General features: G+C 41.8%; 1 protein-coding gene across 1 annotated transcript in view; it reads left to right on the top strand.

Annotated features, from left to right (window-relative positions):
• ank3a (ankyrin 3a) overlaps positions 1-19,110 on the top strand; it is a 145,236-nt gene that overhangs the window by 73,552 nt on the left and 52,574 nt on the right. The window contains exons 7-14 of the mRNA XM_038960615.1: positions 12,920-13,018; positions 13,662-13,760; positions 14,376-14,474; positions 14,707-14,904; positions 17,481-17,579; positions 17,790-17,888; positions 18,279-18,377; positions 18,502-18,699. Coding sequence (XP_038816543.1) covers positions 12,920-13,018; positions 13,662-13,760; positions 14,376-14,474; positions 14,707-14,904; positions 17,481-17,579; positions 17,790-17,888; positions 18,279-18,377; positions 18,502-18,699 — 990 coding nt within the window. The remainder of the gene's footprint in view (positions 1-12,919; positions 13,019-13,661; positions 13,761-14,375; positions 14,475-14,706; positions 14,905-17,480; positions 17,580-17,789; positions 17,889-18,278; positions 18,378-18,501; positions 18,700-19,110) is intronic.

Raw genomic sequence — 19,110 nt, 5'->3', positions numbered from 1 at the left:
GTGCCTAAAGCCAACTCTAATATACAGTACCAGTCAAAAGTTTGGACACACAAACTCATTTAAGGGTTTTTCTTTATTTTTACTATTTTCTACATTGTAGAATAATAGTAAAACATCAAAACTGAGAATAATACATATGGAATCATGTTGTAACCAAAAAAGTGTTAAACAACTCAAAATATATTTATATTTGAGATTCTTCAAACCCTTTGCCTTGATGACAGCTTTGCACACTCTTGGCATTCTCTCACCCAGCTTCACCTGGAATGCTTTTCCAGCAGTCTTGAAGGAGTTCTCACATATGCTGTGAGTACTTGTGGTTGCTTTTCCTTCACTCTACGGTCCAACTCATCCCAAACCATCTCAATTGGGTTGAGGTCGGCTGATTGTGTAGGCCAGGTCATCTGATGCAGCACTCCATCACTCTCCTTGGTCAAATAGCCCTTACACAGCTGGAGGTGAGTTTTGGGTCATTGTCCTTTTGAAAAATAAATGATATCCCCACTAAGCGCAGACAAGATGGGAGGTGTATCGCTGCAGAATGCTGTGGTAGCCATGCTGGTTAAGTGTGCCTTAAATTCTAAATAAATCTCTGACAGTGTCACAGCAAAGCACCACCACACCTCCTTCTCCATGCTTCACGGTGGGAACCAACATGCATAGATATCCGTTCACCTGCTCTGCGTCCACAAAGACACAGTTGGACCCAAACATTTCAAATTTGGACTCATCAGACCAAAGGACAGATTTCCACGCGTCTAATGTCCATTGCTAGAGTTTCTTGGGCCAAACAAGTTCTTCTTATTTTTGGTGTCCTTAGTAGTGGTTTCTTTGCAGCAATTCGGCCATGAAGGCCTGTATTCACGCATTCTCCTCTGAACAGTTGATGTACTTGAACTCTGGGAAGCATTTATTTGGGCTGCAATCTGAGGCTGGTAACTCTAATGAACTCATCCTCTGCAGCAGAGGTAACTCTGGTTCTTCCTTTCCTGTGGCGGTCTCATGAGAGCCAGTTAATTATAGCGCTTGATGGTTTTTGTGACTGCACTTGAAGAAACTTTTAAAAAGTTATTGACATTTTCCTCATTGACTGACCTTCATGCCTTAAAGTAATGATGGACTGTTGTCTCTGTTTCCTTACTTGCGCTGTTCTTGCCATAATAGGGACTTTGTATTTTACCAAATAGAGCTATCTTCTGTATACCACCCCTACCTTGTCACAACACAACTGATTGGCTCAAACGCATTAAGAAAGAAAGAAATTCCACAAATGTACTTTTAACAAGGCAACCTGTTAATTGAAATGCATTCCAGGTGACTACCTTATGAAGCTGTCAAGAGTGTGCGAAGAGAGTGCCAAGAGTGTGCGAAGCTGTCATCAAGGCAAAGGGTTGTTACTTAAAATAATGTCAAATCTCAAATATATTTTTATTTGTTTAACACTTTTTTGGTTACTATGTGATTCCATATGTGTTATTTCATAGTTTTGATGTCTACAATATTATTCTACAATGTAGAAATAGTAAAAATATAGAATCCCTTGAATGAGTATGTGTGTCCAAACATTGAATGGTACTGTATATCTATTTTGCGGTTGGCTAAAGCCTCAAGTATGAAGGTAGGGTGGCCACGCCCATCTGTTTATGAACTTTATGGGGCCTAAGGCCATTTCTAATATATAGATGCTGCTATTGGCTCAGTATTCAAGTATGATGTCGGGGGTGCCACGTTGTGCCACCCAGTTAAGTTACAAGTGTCCAGGGGCAAGCCTTCTTATATCAATGGTTGATTAGCTCGAGACTCACATACGCATCTCCCCTCATTGCCATAGACATGTTTAAGCTATGACCCTAGACAAATCCCCTCAATAGCTTTGAAGACTGAAATGTACGAATACCCTTAGTTAGATAGAATTTGTAAACGTTCCAAAAAGGGCCAAAAAAAACGGATAAAAATCTGTTTTTATAATATGTACAGTTCATGAGGGTTGCCTAATCGCCAACATGACATTTTAGAAAGATGTGACCTTTTTAACCTTTGAAACAGCCCCTATGACCCCAATTCAAGGCACTTCCGGTTGTCACAGGAAGCTGAAAATAAACACATATCCTCATTGGGGTAGGCTTTTACAGAATCCTGAGTTTCAAGTCTTACGTAAGAACTGACTGATTTACAGAGGGTTGAACTCAGTGTTTATACAAACTGCAGGTTGGGTATATCAAAACCACTTTTAGGGTAATTTAACCACTTCCGGTTGCTCTAGGAAGCTTAAACTCAACACAGGTAATCCTCATAGTGGCCTGATGGATTGTCATTGAAGACAGCTTGAGATGGCAATCATAACCCACATAGGCATCAGGTTGAATTTAGGGCAGCAGGCAATGTATTCCTATGGGAGAGATGTCAATGTAAACTGTTAGAAGAAAACACCCTGTTTTCACTGTTAAGGGTTAATTCCACACTGTCAAGGTTAGGCTTGCACAGATCGGGGACCTTGGGAAGGTTCCTGTGATTGAATTGTGCTTCTAGCCTCAACGGTTCTGCGCTGTCACCCAAAAGCACCTCACATTTGGTCAGGCTTCGTTTTGGGCCTTGTGCTAAGACCTTTCTGGATGTCAATATCGTTCCCCAAAAACGTCAGAGACAGCTGCTCTTCACATATGTGGCTCTGTATATGGCCCCCAACCATAATCTGGAAATATATTAAATTCAGACTATACATGGATACATAGCACTACCTAGGTGGAACTTGTAAGTCCTCCAAAAAAGACCAAAAAAAACGGATAAAAATCTTTTTATAATATGTACCGGTTCATGAGGGTTGCCTAATCACACACATGACATTTTGAAAGATGTGACCTTTTTAACCCTTTGAAACAGCCCCTATGACCCAATTCAAGGCACTTCCGGTTGTCACAGGAAGCTGAAAATAAACACATATCCTCATTGGGGTAGGCTTTTACAGAATCCTGAGTTTCAAGTCTTTACGTTAAGAACTGACTGATTTACAGAGGGTTGAACTCAGTGTTATACAAACTGCAGGTTGGGTATATCAAAACCACTTTTAGGGTAATTTAACCACTTCCGGTTGCTCTAGGAAGCTTAAACTCAACACAGGTAATCCTCATAGTGGCCTGATGGATTGTCATGAAGACAGCTTGAGATGGCAATCATAACCCACATAGGCATCAGGTTGAATTTAGGGCAGCAGGCAATGTATTCCTATGGGGAGAATGTCAATGTAAACTGTTAGAAGAAAACACCCTGTTTTCACTGTTAAGGGTTAATTCCACACTGTCAAGGTTAGGCTTGCACAGATCGGGAGGACCTTGGGAAGGTTCCTGTGATTGAATTGTGCTTCTAGCCTCAACGGTTCTGCCGCTGTCACCCAAAAGCACCTCACATTTAGGTCAGGCTTCGTTTGGGCCTTGTGCTAAGACCTTTCTGGATGTCAATATCGTTCCCAAAAACGTCAGAGACAGCTGCTCTTCACATATGTGGCTCTGTATATGGCCCCCAACCATAATCTGGAAATATATTAAATTCAGACTATACATGGATACATAGCACTACCTAGGTGGAACTTGTAAGTCCTCCAAAAAGAGCCAAAAAAAACGGATAAAAATCTGTTTTATAATATGTACCGGTTCATGAGGGTTGCCTAATCACACACATGACATTTTAGAAGATGTGACCTTTTTAACCCTTTGAAACAGCCCCTATGACCCCAATTCAAGGCACTTCCGGTTGTACAGGAAGCTGAAATAAAACACATATCCTCATTGGGGTAGGCTTTTACAGAATCCTGAGTTTCAAGTCTTTACGTTAAGAACTGACTGATTTACAGAGGGTTGAACTCAGTGTTTATACAAACTGCAGGTTGGGTATATCAAAACCACTTTTAGGGTAATTTAACCACTTCCGGTTGCTCTAGGAAGCTTAAACTCAACACAGGTAATCCTCATAGTGGCCTGATGGATTGTCATTGAAGACAGCTTGAGATGGCAATCATAACCCACATAGGCATCAGGTTGAATTTAGGGCAGCAGGCAATGTATTCCTATGGGGAGAGATGTCAATGTAAACTGTTAGAAGAAAACACCCTGTTTTCACTGTTAAGGGTTAATCCACACTGTCAAGGTTAGGCTTGCACAGATCGGGAGGACCTTGGGAAGGTTCCTGTGATTGAATTGTGCTTCTAGCCTCAACGGTTCTGCCGCTGTCACCCAAAAGCACCTCACATTTAGGTCAGGCTTCGTTTTGGGCCTTGTGCTAAGACCTTTCTGGATGTCAATATCGTTCCCAAAAACGTCAGAGACAGCTGCTCTTCACATATGTGGCTCTGTATATGGCCCCCAACCATAATCTGGAAATATATTAAATTCAGACTATACATGGTACATAGCACTACCTAGGTGGAACTTGTAAGTCCTCCAAAAAGAGCCAAAAAAAACGGATAAAAATCTGTTTTTAATATGTACCGGTTCATGAGGGTGCCTAATCACACACATGACATTTTAGAAAGATGTGACCTTTTTAACCCTTTGAAACAGCCCCTATGACCCCAATTCAAGGCACTTCCGGTTGTCACAGGAAGCTGAAAATAAACACATATCCTCATTGGGGTAGGCTTTTACAGAATCCTGAGTTTCAAGTCTTTACGTTAAGAACTGACTGATTTACAGAGGGTTGAACTCAGTGTTTATACAAACTGCAGGTTGGGTATATCAAAACCACTTTTAGGGTAATTTAACCACTTCCGGTTGCTCTAGGAAGCTTAAACTCAACACAGGTAATCCTCATAGTGGCCTGATGGATTGTCATTGAAGACAGCTTGAGATGGCAATCATAACCCACATAGGCATCAGGTTGAATTTAGGGCAGCAGGCAAGTATTCCTATGGGGAGAGATGTCAATGTAAACTGTTAGAAGAAAACACCCTGTTTTCACTGTTAAGGGTTAATCCACACTGTCAAGGTTAGGCTTGCACAGATCGGGAGGACCTTGGGAAGGTTCCTGTGATTGAATTGTGCTTCTAGCCTCAACGGTTCTGCCGCTGTCAACCAAAAGCACCTCACATTTAGGTCAGGCTTCGTTTTGGCCTTGTGCTAAGACCTTTCTGGATGTCAATATCGTTCCCCAAAAACGTCAGAGACAGCTGCTCTTCACATATGTGGCTCTGTATATGGCCCCCAACCATAATCTGGATATATTAAATTCAGACTATACATGGATACATAGCACTACCTAGGTGGAACTTGTAAGTCCTCCAAAAAGAGCCAAAAAAAACGGATAAAAATCTGTTTTATAATATGTACCGGTTCATGAGGGTTGCCTAATCACACACATGACATTTTAGAAAGATGTGACCTTTTAACCCTTGAAACAGCCCCTTGACCCCAATTCAAGGCACTTCCGGTTGTCACAGGAAGCTGAAAATAAACACATATCCTCATTGGGGTAGGCTTTTACAGAATCCTGAGTTTCAAGTCTTTACGTTAAGAACTGACTGATTTACAGAGGGTTGAACTCAGTGTTTATACAAACTGCAGGTTGGGTATATCAAAACCACTTTTAGGGTAATAACCACTTCCGGTTGCTCTAGGAAGCTTAAACTCACACACAGTAATCCTCATAGTGGCCTGATGGATTGTCATTGAAGACAGCTTGAGATGGCAATCATAACCCACATAGGCATCAGGTTGAATTTAGGGCAGCAGGCAATGTATTCCTATGGGGAGAGATGTCAATTTAAACTGTTAGAAGAAAACACCCTGTTTTCACTGTTAGGGTTAATCCACACTGTCAAGGTTAGGCTTGCACAGATCGGGAGACCTGGAAGGTCTGTGATTGAATTGTGCTTCTAGCCTCAACGGTTCTGCCGCTGTCACCCAAAAGCACCTCACATTTAGGTCAGGCTTCGTTTTGGGCCTTGTGCTAAGACCTTTCTGGATGTCAATTCGTTCCCCAAAAACGTCAGAGACAGCTGCTCTCACATATGTGGCTCTGTATATGGCCCCCAACCATAATCTGGAATATATTAAATTCAGACTATACATGGATACATAGCACTACCTAGGTGGAACTTGTAAGTCCTCCAAAAAGAGCAAAAAAAACGGATAAAAATCTGTTTTATATTATGTACCGTTCATGAGGGTTGCCTAATCACACACATGACATTTTAGAAAGATGTGACCTTTTTAACCCTTTGAAACAGCCCTATGACCCCAATTCAAGGCACTTCGGTTGTCACAGAAGCTGAAAATAAACACATATCCTCATTGGGGTAGGCTTTTACAGAATCCTGAGTTTCAAGTCTTTACGTTAAGAACTGACTGATTTACAGAGGGTTGAACTCAGTGTTTATACAAACTGCAGGTTGGGTATATCAAAACCACTTTTAGGGTAATTTAACCACTTCCGGTTGCTCTAGGAAGCTTAAACTCAACACAGGTAATCCTCATAGTGGCCTGATGGATTGTCATTGAAGACAGCTTGAGATGGCAATCAAACCCACATAGGCATCAGGTTGAATTTAGGGCAGAGCAATGTATCCTATGGGGAGAGATGTCAATGTAAACTGTTAGAAGAAAACACCCTGTTTTCACTGTTAAGGGTTAATTCCACACTGTCAAGGTTAGGCTTGCACAGATCGGGAGGACCTTGGGAAGGTTCCTGTGATTGAATTGTGCTTCTAGCCTCAACGGTTCTGCCGCTGTCACCCAAAAGCACCTCACATTTAGGTCAGGCTTCGTTTTGGGCCTTGTGCTAAGACCTTTCTGGATGTCAATATCGTTCCCAAAAACGTCAGAGACAGCTGCTCTTCACATATGTGGCTCTGTATATGGCCCCCAACCATAATCTGGAAATTATTAAATTCAGACTATACATGGATACATAGCTACCTAGGTGGAACTTGTAAGTCCTCCAAAAAGAGCCAAAAAAAACGGATAAAAATCTGTTTTTATAATATGTACCGGTTCATGAGGGTTGCCTAATCACACACATGACATTTTAGAAAGATGTGACCTTTTTAACCCTTTGAAACAGCCCCTATGACCCCAATTCAAGGCACTTCCCGTTGTCACAGAAGCTGAAAATAAACACATATCCTCATTGGGGTAGGCTTTTACAGAATCCTGAGTTTCAAGTCTTTACGTTAAGAACTGACTGATTTACAGAGGGTTGAACTCAGTGTTTATACAAACTGCAGGTTGGGTATATCAAAACCACTTTTAGGGTAATTTAACCACTTCCGGTTGCTCTAGGAAGCTTAAACTCAACACAGGTAATCCTCATAGTGGCCTGATGGATTGTCATTGAAGACAGCTTGAGATGGCAATCATAACCCACATAAGCATCAGGTTGAATTTAGGGCAGCAGGCAAAGTATTCCTATGGGGAGGGATGTCAATGTAAACTGTTAGAAGAAAACACCCGTTTTTCACTGTTAAGGGTTAATTCCACACTGTCAAGGTTAGGCTTGCACAGATCGGGAGGACCTTGGGAAGGTTCCTGTGATTGAATTGTGCTTCTAGCCTCAACGGTTCTGCCGCTGTCACCCAAAAGCACCTCACATTTAGGTCAGGTCTTGTTTTGGGCCTTGTGCTAAGACCTTTCTGGATGTCAATATCGTTCCCCAAAAACGTCAGAGACAGCTGCTCTTCACATATGTGGCTTGTATATGGCCCCCAACCATAATCTGGAAATATATTAAATTCAGACTATACATGGATACATAGCACTACCTAGGTGGAACTTGTAAGTCCTCCAAAAAGAGCCAAAAAAACGGATAAAAATCTGTTTTTATAATATGTACCGGTTCATGAGGGTTGCCTAATCACACACATGACATTTTAGAAAGATGTGACCTTTTTAACCCTTTGAAACAGCCCCTATGACCCCAATTCAAGGCACTTCCGGTTGTCACAGGAAGCTGAAAATAAACACATATCCTCATTGGGGTAGGCTTTTACAGAATCCTGAGTTTCAGTCTTTACGTTAAGAACTGACTGATTTACAGAGGGTTGAACTCAGTGTTTATACAAACTGCAGGTGGGTATATCAAAACCACTTTTGGGTAATTTAACCACTTCCGGTTGCTCTAGGAAGCTTAAACTCAACACAGGTAATCCTCATAGTGGCCTGATGGATTGTCATTGAAGACAGCTTGAGATGGCAATCATAACCCACATAGGCATCAGGTTGAATTTAGGGCAGCAGGCAATGTATTCCTATGGGGAGAGATGTCAATGTAAACTGTTAGAAGAAAACACCCGTTTTCACTGTTAAGGGTTAATTCCACACTGTCAAGGGTAGGCTTGCACAGATCGGGAGGACCTTGGGAAGGTTCCTGTGATTGAATTGTGCTTCTAGCCTCAACGGTTCTGCCGCTGTCACCCAAAAGCACCTCACATTTAGGTCAGGCTTCGTTTTGGGCCTTGTGCTAAGACCTTTCTGGATGTCAATATCGTTCCCCAAAAACGTCAGAGACAGCTGCTCTTCACATATGTGGCTCTGTATATGGCCCCAAACCATAATCTGGAAATATATTAAATTCAGACTATACATGGATACATAGCACTACCTAGGTGGAACTTGTAAGTCCTCCAAAAAGAGCCAAAAAAACCAGATAAAAATCTGTTTTTATAATATGTACCGGTTCATGAGGGTTGCCTAATCACACACATGACATTTTAGAAAGATGTGACCTTTTAACACCTTTGAAACAGCCCCTATGACCCCAATTCAAGGCACTTCCGGTTGTCACAGGAAGCTGAAAATAAACACATATCCTCATTGGGGTAGGCTTTTACGAATCCTGAGTTTCAAGTCTTTACGTTAAGAACTGACTGATTTACAGCGTTCTGCCACAATAACATCTGCTAACCATGTGTCTTTATAACGGTATGTTATACCATATATGGCATCTTGCCTATGCCGCTCGGTCATTACTCATCCATATATTTATATGTATATATTCTATTCCATCCCTTTACTTGATTTGTGTGTATTAGGTAGTTGTTCTGGAACGGTTGTTGTTGAATTGCTAGATTACTTGTTAGATATTACTACAATGTGTCCTAAAATGGTTACAAATACAAGACTGTGTGTGTGTGTGTGTGTGACAAGAACATTTGATTTGATTTGTTTTGATACGCTGCAGTTGGTATGTTACCACCAGGTGGCTTACAAAAATACCCCCTTCTTAGGACCCTGACAGTTTTGTGTGATTTTCAAACCAGGCATATTAGCATGCTATTTGCAGGCTATTCCAATGGTTTCCCTAGTTGAGACCATGGTTTTGGACCTAACTTGGTCAAAGGTCCTAATATGGAAGGTGTTTATATAAGTTGAGGTCCTAATACGATCTCAAAAACGAGAACACACACACACACACACACCACACACACACACACACCACACACACACACACACACACACACACACACACACACACACACACACATTGTAACATGTAAATGATGTATGATTGTGGGAGAGAAGTGTTCTTTACTGTTATGTAATGTATGCAGTACATGCTCCTGCTTGCTGTCAGATGTAATGGATACAGTGTATAAATGTACATTTTTATGTTTTAAGTACAATACATTTTGGCATGTTGGTGTTGTCAACAGATTTTTTTTAAGGATATAAAAAATAAAGAAAGACAAATATTTGGTTGAACTTTGTGTAATATAGATTATAGGCTGTCATTAAAATGTAATCGAGTTAATCGCAGGATTTGCTGTTAATCACGATTAATCACAAAAATCAGAATTTTCTCAAATTGAGCTGTAATGTAAGATTTGTTTATACAAAAGCATTACAAGAATATTGACGTCTTGATTTTGTCCTAAGTAACGGTTAGCAAAATCAGTACATTGATAAAGCACTCTTTAACCTCAATGTCAACATATATATCAATTTGCATAAGGTTCTATGACGTCATCTATCCGAAACTGATCTAAATGGCATACAGACATCAAAGAGCATAGCAGGCATAGCTGTTCCCATAGCGATACCCTACTGTTCTTGTAACACATTGTCTTTAGTAATACAGTACTACCCCTATCCCCCTCTAACAGGACGGGTTCACCCCTCTGGCGGTGGCGCTGCAGCAGGGGCATGACCAAGTTGTGTCTCTGCTCCTGGAGAATGACACCAAGGGCAAGGTGCGTCTGCCGCCCTGCACATCGCGCCCGCAAGGACGACACCAAGGCAGCAGCATTACTGCTCCAGAATGACCGCAACGCAGATGTGGAGTCCAAGGTGAACACTACACCACATCGCAAATGTTATCTCTCTCCCTTTGTTTCTCACCTCTGTCTTTCTGGCTCTTTTTCTATATGAGTAGGATCATACGTTTTAATCAAATTGTTTAAATGGTGTTCTTTGTTTATTTAATTGTTTCTTATGTTTTTTTACTTTGAGGTTTGTGTGTAATAATGTGTAGGTGCATGTGTGATAATGCATTACATTATTCTCAGTAAGACAATACAGAGAGGAGAGAAGGAAAGCTGGATATAAAGAGACATAGCTGATTCTGTACTGTGACCTTATATCCTGCAGAACAATTTAACCACAACTGACAGTTTTGTTTGGAACTTTGCAACTTTTACTCTTAACATTAACAACAGTTTCTGCATAAGTTGAGCGATTCAAAACATCTCTGGCCAACTAGAGACCTACTCCAGTAACTCCACCTGTAATCCTCTCCGGAGTGTGGGATGTTGTGCGCACACTAACCACCCATTCTCTCCTCTCTTGGCCGGCCTTGTGCCGTCTCCCCTAGATGATGGTGAATAAAACGACAGAGGTATACCTGTACACTGTACTGTACTTATTCTATCCATCGTAGCTTAAACAAATCCAGAAAACAACCTCCTGTATCATGCACTAGTGTTGTTGCAGCCCCATATCTCCCTTCTTTTTCTGTTTTTTTTGTATTTTCACCATCCCTTCATTCATGTAGTGTATCTCTTATTACTGGTAGATAGAGATAGCTCTGTAATATTGCATCATGTCTTACTAATACTGATGTGGACTGTGGATATCTGTAGCTGGAGGCTAGGAGGGTTCCAATGATTCCATGGGTTCCAAGACAGATATCCTGCCATAACATGGTTAATGATAAATAATGTTATGACACAATACTTACAATACCTAAGTGTTACTGTTTATCAGACTGTATTTTGATCATAATCTGGCCTATTAGGTTTGTTAAAGAACCCAGCCTCCCAGCAGCAGAGAAATGGTCTACTTGTTAGTTTATTAGACTGCATTTACAGTACCAGTCAAAAGTTTGGACACACCTACTCATTCCAGGGTTTTTCTTTATGTTTTACTATTTTCTACATTGTAGAATAATAGTGACGACATCAAAACTATGAAATAACACATATGGAATCATGTAGTAACCAAAAAAGTGTTCAAAAATCAAAATATATTTTACATTTGAGATTCTTCAAAGTAGCCACCCTTTGCCTTGATGACAGCTTTGCACACTCTTGGCATTCTCTCAACCAACTTCATGAGGTAGTTTTACAAAGCTGTCATCAAGGAAAGGGGTAGCTTCTTTGAAGAATCTCAAATATGAAATATATTTAGATTTGTTTAACACTTTTTTGGTTACTACATGATTCCATGTGTGTTATTTCATAGTTTTGATGTCTTCACTATTATTTCTACAATGTAGAAAATAGTAAAAATAAAGAAAAACCCTTGAGTAGGTGTGTCCTAACTGTTGACTGGTTCTGTATATCTTAACCTCCCGGACCTCCATAGTGCATGGGACATGAGTTACCTCTTGTTGGTGCTGTTTCCAAAGTAAAAATGACAGAAGGACTCCACCACACCAAATTATGGCAGAGAGGACTGCCCTCTCAGAATGCCTGTTTTGGCCGGCATGGCTAGTATCTTTACTTGGCTTTGTACATGTAGATATTTGAGCCTTAACTGCACTGCATGATAGTAGATGCTAAAAGCATTGCCATTCAATAGTTTGGATATTTGGATTAACTCCTAATGTGTTTTAAATGTAATGGAACCATCTGTGTCGTATGGTGAATGACAGAGATATTGACACAGTTTATGATTAAGAAGTGTTTAATGCAGAACTATCTCTTATTTGTATGAAACCTCAGAGGTCAAGCTGATTTGTTTATCCTTTTAGAATAGAAATAGAACAGTTTTTATAATGCTCACAACTTTAGTGGTTTATGTGCAGGAAGCTTTGGTGACCACCTGCTTTGTGCAGGATTATTGGCTTTATCTTAAATGATCTCCCTCATTGGATAGCTTTATCTAAAAGTATCTCTCTGATTGGATAGCTTTATCTAAAAGTACCTCCCTGATTGGATAGCTTTATCTAAAAGTACCTCCCTGATGTGCCCTTTCCCATTATATTCCTCTTGCTTAGACAGCTGTTTCCCTCTAAGCCATGGTTTCATTAGGAAATCACCATTGAACGATATACGTTACATTCACATGTGAAGACGTAACCTATTTATGGTACGTTTGTGCTTTGACACAAGGCCTCTTGGCTGTTGTTGAAATTCTACATAAACTACAGTCTGTAACTGGGGACTTCATACCACTGTGTCTATCCTTATTGTGTGGTAGGTAACGTGTTATGGTCCAGTATAACACTGTGGTAAGGGTGAAATAATCATGAAAGCTCATGATCTCTTTGAATGGTATGTCATATGAACGTCAACATAGGCTACTATTCACATTCTAGTCGGCAGGATCTGTGTTTGGGTTTTGAAAACAAAGAGTTGCTCTGCCACAGTGAGAATTGTTGATGTGTACAGTAGCAGCCTGTAAACTTCCGCGAGTGTAATTTGAGAGAGTGATATCAGTCCCGTGGTTGTCTCTGACTCCTGTGTCGTTGTGTTTGTGTGCTCTGCTCTCCTCAGAGTGGCTTCACTCCTCTCCACATCGCTGCTCACTATGGCAACATCAACGTGGCCACGCTTCTGCTGAATCGAGGGGGAGCTGTGGACTTCATGGCCAGGGTAATGCTGCTCCGCCCTCTGCTGGACAGGAGGAGCTACTAGCAACAGTCCACTACACTCTATGGAGCAATACCCACAACAGTCTTACACCACAACCCAAATTACTCACACAATGCTCAGAACCTCCCCCACACACCCATCCCACAGCCTGTACTCATGTCATATTGTGATAGTGTTGCAATCATAACAACACATAACAACGAGTGTAACAACAGACCCAACAGCGTTAGAGGTTAGCTTAATGGGCATCAGAGACAGCCTGTAATTATATGAAACGGCAGCATCTGGCTGTAATGTTTGTGTTTCTGTTTGAAGTCGACAGTAATTAATGATTAGCTCCAGTAAATTACACAAGAGATGGCTTATAAATAATACTCAACAATGGACAGCTTTACACCCCCTTAGTTAAACACACCACACATACCATTCAGAATACTTTGAATATCAGCTTATCAAATTATTGTTTGTTTGTAAAATGATTATGTTTTTGTACAATAGAACGCTGGCATCTTTCTGTTACTGGATTCAGATGCTGTTTAGTTTTACTCACAGGACTAAGTATTAACATATGGACGACATCCAAATAATATTCACAGTTCTGTATTTTGTGGCTCACTCATACCTCTTCTCTGTGTTGTAACAGAATGACATCACACCTCTCCATGTGGCATCTAAAAGAGGAAATAGTAACATGGTCAAACTGTTGTTGGACAGAGGATCCAAAATAGATGCCAAGACCAAGGTGAGTGCCTTCACAGAATTAAATGCAGGTTAGCATTTATTGAGATTACTCATGTACTGGATGCAGCTCTGCAGAGTGGTCATTAGCTGGCACAGCCACAAAGTCATACAATCTGATTTTAAACCTGACCGTACCCTTAACCCTTACCGCACAGCTAACCCTGATGCCTAACCCTACCCTTAAATTAAAACCAAAAAGCACATTTTTGTTTTTATGAATTTGAACAATAAAGCCAATTTTGACTTTGCAGCTGGCCCATCTAGAGGAAATCTCTCAGTTCTGCCTCCAGGGCAAGACTCATGACAATAAACGTCAACCTGCAAATGAAATACAGCACTGTGTATATATGTCTATATGAGGGCCTTCCCTTCTATATGAGGCCTACAGGACTTGTTGTTAGTGGTAGCAGTAGGCATGTTGTCATGTATATACCTAACTACCTAACATGCACTACTTTGTCATTGTTATATTTTTTAACTCTGTTCTATTACAGTATGTATGCGTTCACTTAAATATTATCAAGATATGCGCTTTTCTGCATTCAGTCCATAGTGGGCTGAATGTTTCATAAGCTCCACCGCTCTGTGTTCTTATTGACTGTGTTGTTGTGTGTAGGACGGACTGACACCTCTTCACTGTGGAGCAAGGAGCGGTCATGAACAAGTGGTTGAGATCCTGCTGGACCGCGGAGCCCCCATTCTGTCCAAGACAAAGGTAGCGCCTTCTCTTAACATATACTTGGTTACTAAAATGATAACACTTGCATCTACCTTATTGTTAAACACATGTTCATCCAGGTAACATTTGCAGAGCATTGATCTAAAGTTGTGTTTGCAAATATCTCCTACCACTGATAGAATTGTGATTGTCACAGAACATTGCTGTAGTCTAACATTTTCAGCTGCTACAGAACATTGACATACCATTATGTCTGTAACCCTTTCAGAACGGGCTGTCCCCCCTGCACATGGCCACTCAGGGCGACCACATCAACTGTGTCCAGCTCCTCCTTCAGAACGATGTCCCCGTTGATGATGTCACCAACGACTACCTGACAGCGTTACACGTGGCCGCCCACTGTGGACACTACAAAGTGGCCAAACTCATAGTGGACAAAAAGGCCAACCCTAACGCTAAAGCACTGGTGAGAAAGGGGTGGAGAGAAAGTCAGGGTGTACAAGTTCAAAATACTATTGTCCATTTTAGTTAGAAATTGACATTTATAGACAGCATAATAAATAGAGCACCACCGTAAGTGTTAGTTAAAAAGCAGCTTTCAGTGCCACATGACACCGGTCCACATTTCAGTGGTCTCCTTTTGTTTGCTATTTAGCTGTGTAATTGCTGTGGGTAATCTTTCATAGCAGCATTTCCGTGCACACAGAATCGTGAAACTGCGACCTGAGAGGTGGGAGAAGGTGGGACGGATTCTTCCCGTCATTCTGCTGACTGCTCTTGTTTATTGTTCCAGGAGTTGTCTGTTTGTGTCCTCAGCCCCTGGGTGGGGTCGGCAACTGTCTTTTTCTTCAGCCAGGCTCACTTCCTGACTGCAGTAACTTCCCCTTTTCATACTGATAAAAGTCATCAGAGCTGTGACAATGCACGTCCGTCCTTCAGTACTGTACCATTCACAACAATTCTTAGATTCTTAGAGCTCGCATTATTCTAAAATTGATTACATTTTTTTTTAAATGTCATCAATCTACACACAATACCCCATAATGACAAAACGAAAACAGGTTAAAAAAAATTACGTATTTACATTAGTATTCGGACCCTTTGCTATGAGACTCGAAATTGAGCTCAGGTGCATCCTGTTTCCATTGATCATCCTTGAGATGTTTCTACAACTTGATTGGAGTCCACCTGTGGTAAATTCAGTTAATTTGACAGGATTTGGTAAGGCACACACCTGTCTATATAAGGTCCCACAGTTGTCAGAGCAAAAACCAAGCCATGAGGTCGAAGGAATTGTCCGTAGAACTCCGAGACAGGATTGTGTCGAGGCACAGATCTGGGGAAGGGTACCAAAACATTTCTGCAGCATTGACAGTCCCCAAGAACACAGTGACCTCCTCCATTCTTAAATAGAAGAAGTTGAAGTTTGGAACCACCAAGACTCTTCCTAGAGCTGGCCACCCGGCCAAACTTAGCAATCGGGGAAGAAGGGCCTTGGTCAGGGAGGTGACCAAGAACCCGATGGTCACTCTGACAGAGCTCCAGAGTTCCTCTGTGGAAATGGGAGAACCTTCCAGAAGGACAACCATCTCTGCAGCACTTCACCAATCAGGCCTTTATGGTAGAGTGGCCAACCAACTCAATGCACCATAGTACACATGTTAATCAGAAGCTCTGCTTGGGCAGTCCCAGCAGTTGTCTTGTATACGGCTATACACAGACAAGTTATATTTGCATGATTTAGTAAATTAATTAATCATTACCGTTTTGTTTCATTCATTTGACTGACCAATACTGGTTCATAACATTTGACAAACCAACACCTCACGAGGCTTCTCCTCTCTAAGCTGAGACCTTGAAACTGAGATATCTTTCGTTCTCAAAACAAGGTCTGGGCGTACTGCCAAATTGCAGATACTGATAAGTGAGGATTTGTTAAATCAGTCACTTGCATGAACACAGAATTTGATTATTAGAACACCACATGAATTGAACACAGAAATTAGTTATAAGAAAAGCACAAACATCAAAATTCCATTACAGGCATGTGGCAGCCTGCTTGGAGTTTGCCAAAAGGCATCTAAAGGACTCTCAGACCATGAGAAACAAAAATATGCTCCAGAGCACTCAGGACCTCAGACTGGGACGAAGGTTCACCTTCCAACAGGACAACGACCCTAAGCACACAGCCAAGACTACGCAGGAGTGGCTTCGTGACAAGTCTCTGAATGTCCTTGAGTGGCCCAGCCAGAGCCCGATCGAACATCTCTGGAGAGGCCTGAAAATAGCTGTGCAGCGACGCTCCCCATCCAACCTGACAGAGCTTCAGAGAATCTGCAGAGAAGAATGGGAGATACTCCCCAAATACAGGTGTGCCAAGCTTGTAGCGTCATACCCAAGAAGACTCGAGGCTGTAATTATTGCCAAAGGTTCTTCAACAAAGTACTGAGTAATGGGTTTGAATACTTATGTAAATGTAATTATTTTTATTTTTATACATTTGCAAAAATGTCTAAAAACCTGTTTTTGCCTTGTCATTATGGGGTATTGTGTGTAGATTGATGAGGACATGTTTTTATTTAATCCATTTTAGAATAAGGCTGTAATGAAACAAAATGTGGAAAAAGGGAAAGGGTCTGAATACTTTCCGAATGCACTGTACATACTCCCTTCAAATGGCTTAGGTTTGATAATCTGCAGAGCTACGTTGTGTGTGTTTGAGAGTGTATGTGTGCGCGCCTGTGTGTATGTGTGTGTGTTTTGAGAGAAAAGACTGTCTTGGCACACATCACTAAGTATGTTGTCATGCTTTGTGGTGACTGAAACCATGGGTGTGGTGACTGAGGTTTACTGGCAAGAAGAAACTGTGTGGACCGTTGTAACACTATTGGGGCATAAAACTCAGTTAGGTTAACAATAAGATGTTCCTCTATCACATGTTTATACTACAGAAAAAATAGGGGTAAAAGGAAACTGCTGTTTTCCTTAGAAACTAAAACCTGTGCCAAAATACCTGAGGAGTTGAGTGGTTTTTGTTTATAGAACGGCTTCACCCCGCTTCACATCGCCTGCAAGAAGAACCGCTCCAAAGTGATGGAGCTGCTGCTGAAACACGGAGCATCGATCCAGGCTGTGACAGAGGTACTCTAGGGTTAGAGGGCTGGGCTGTGCCTGGGGTAACACAGGGCGTTAGGGGTAGGAAGAACAGACTGGGCTGGGAACGTCAAAGATCATAGACAATGAATCATTTTGTTTAGGTACAGCTGTGTGTTTCCCTTACTCTAAGACATACTGTAGGTACAGCTGAACCCAGGCTATTGATTGTTGACTATCATTGTGATTTTCTTGCAGTCTGGACTCACTCCTATTCACGTGGCAGCTTTCATGGGACATGAGAACATTGTCAACTCACTGACGCATCACGGCGCTTCGCCCAACACCACCAACGTGGTAGGTGTTACACTACACTCAGCTCTTCAGAAGTTAAACCCCAAACAATTAGCTAGTCAAAATAGAGTAATACATACCATGCAGGTTACGTGTGTGTGTGTGTGTGTGTGTGTGTGTGTGTGTGTGTGTGTGTGTGTGTGTGTGTGTGTGTTTTACTATCCTAGTGGGGACCAGAAGTCCTCACAAGGATAGTAAAACAAGAACAATTCGGACAAGTGGGGACATTTCGCCTGTCCTCGTAAGGAAAAAGGCAATTTTAGGGTTAGGGGTTTGGGGTTAAAGCTATGGTTAAGATTAGTTTTAGGGTGAGGGAAAATAGGATTTTGAATGGGAATCAATTGTTTGGTCCCCACAAGGATAGTAAAACAAACGTGTGTGTGTGTTTTCCAGAGGGGCGAGACAGCGCTGCACATGGCAGCCCGGGCGGGTCAGGCGGACGTGGTGCGATACCTGCTGCAGAATGGAGCTAAGGTGGAGACTAAGGCCAAGGTGAGCAGAGGTTAGGGGTCAGGGAGTCCTTCGTTGTCTAACTGGGCTGTGAAACGATGTGGTGTCACTTTTTTTACATTGTGAAGTGAATAGACAGAGTATAATAGTGTTTGTCTCCCTCCAGGACGACCAGACGGCGCTGCACATCTCCAGCCGGCTGGGGAAGGCCGACATCGTCCAGCAGCTGCTGCAGAGGGGGGCTTCTGCTAACGCTGCCACCACGTCAGGCTACACACCCCTCCACCTGGCTGCCCGCGAAGGGCACGAGGACGTAGCCGCCATGCTGCTGGACCAGGGTGCATCGCTGTCAGCCTCCACTAAGGTCAGTGTGATTGAGTTAGGGTCCAACCAGAAAATGAAAAGCCAGCACTCACAAATAAAGAATTACATGTATTATTATCAGTTCAACCATGGTGGTTTAGTCAGTTGATGATCAGCAGAGTCAGGCTAAGGACAGTGTGGATTGCACATTACTACTATTGATTGGAGAATAATAGTAATTTGAAGTTGCTGTTCCTCACCACTGGTGTTTCTTGTTCATTTCCTAAACCTTATCAGGATGAAAATGACATGGAAGCTAATTTCCTTGCGCTTCCACACACATAATTGAGCTACAGATGTAGGATCTTATTTTGACCTATATTGTTACAGACAAATAATCCTGCAGCAACAGGGTTTGAACATTTAGTCCATAATGTTGCTTGATCGGTGGTTAGGCTATTAGCTGGCCAAA

Source organism: Salvelinus namaycush, chromosome 22, assembly GCF_016432855.1.
Source record: "Salvelinus namaycush isolate Seneca chromosome 22, SaNama_1.0, whole genome shotgun sequence".
Lineage (NCBI taxonomy): Eukaryota > Metazoa > Chordata > Actinopteri > Salmoniformes > Salmonidae > Salvelinus > Salvelinus namaycush.
The sequence above is the reverse complement of the archived record's forward strand: the minus strand, read 5'-3'. Positions and strand labels throughout refer to the sequence as shown.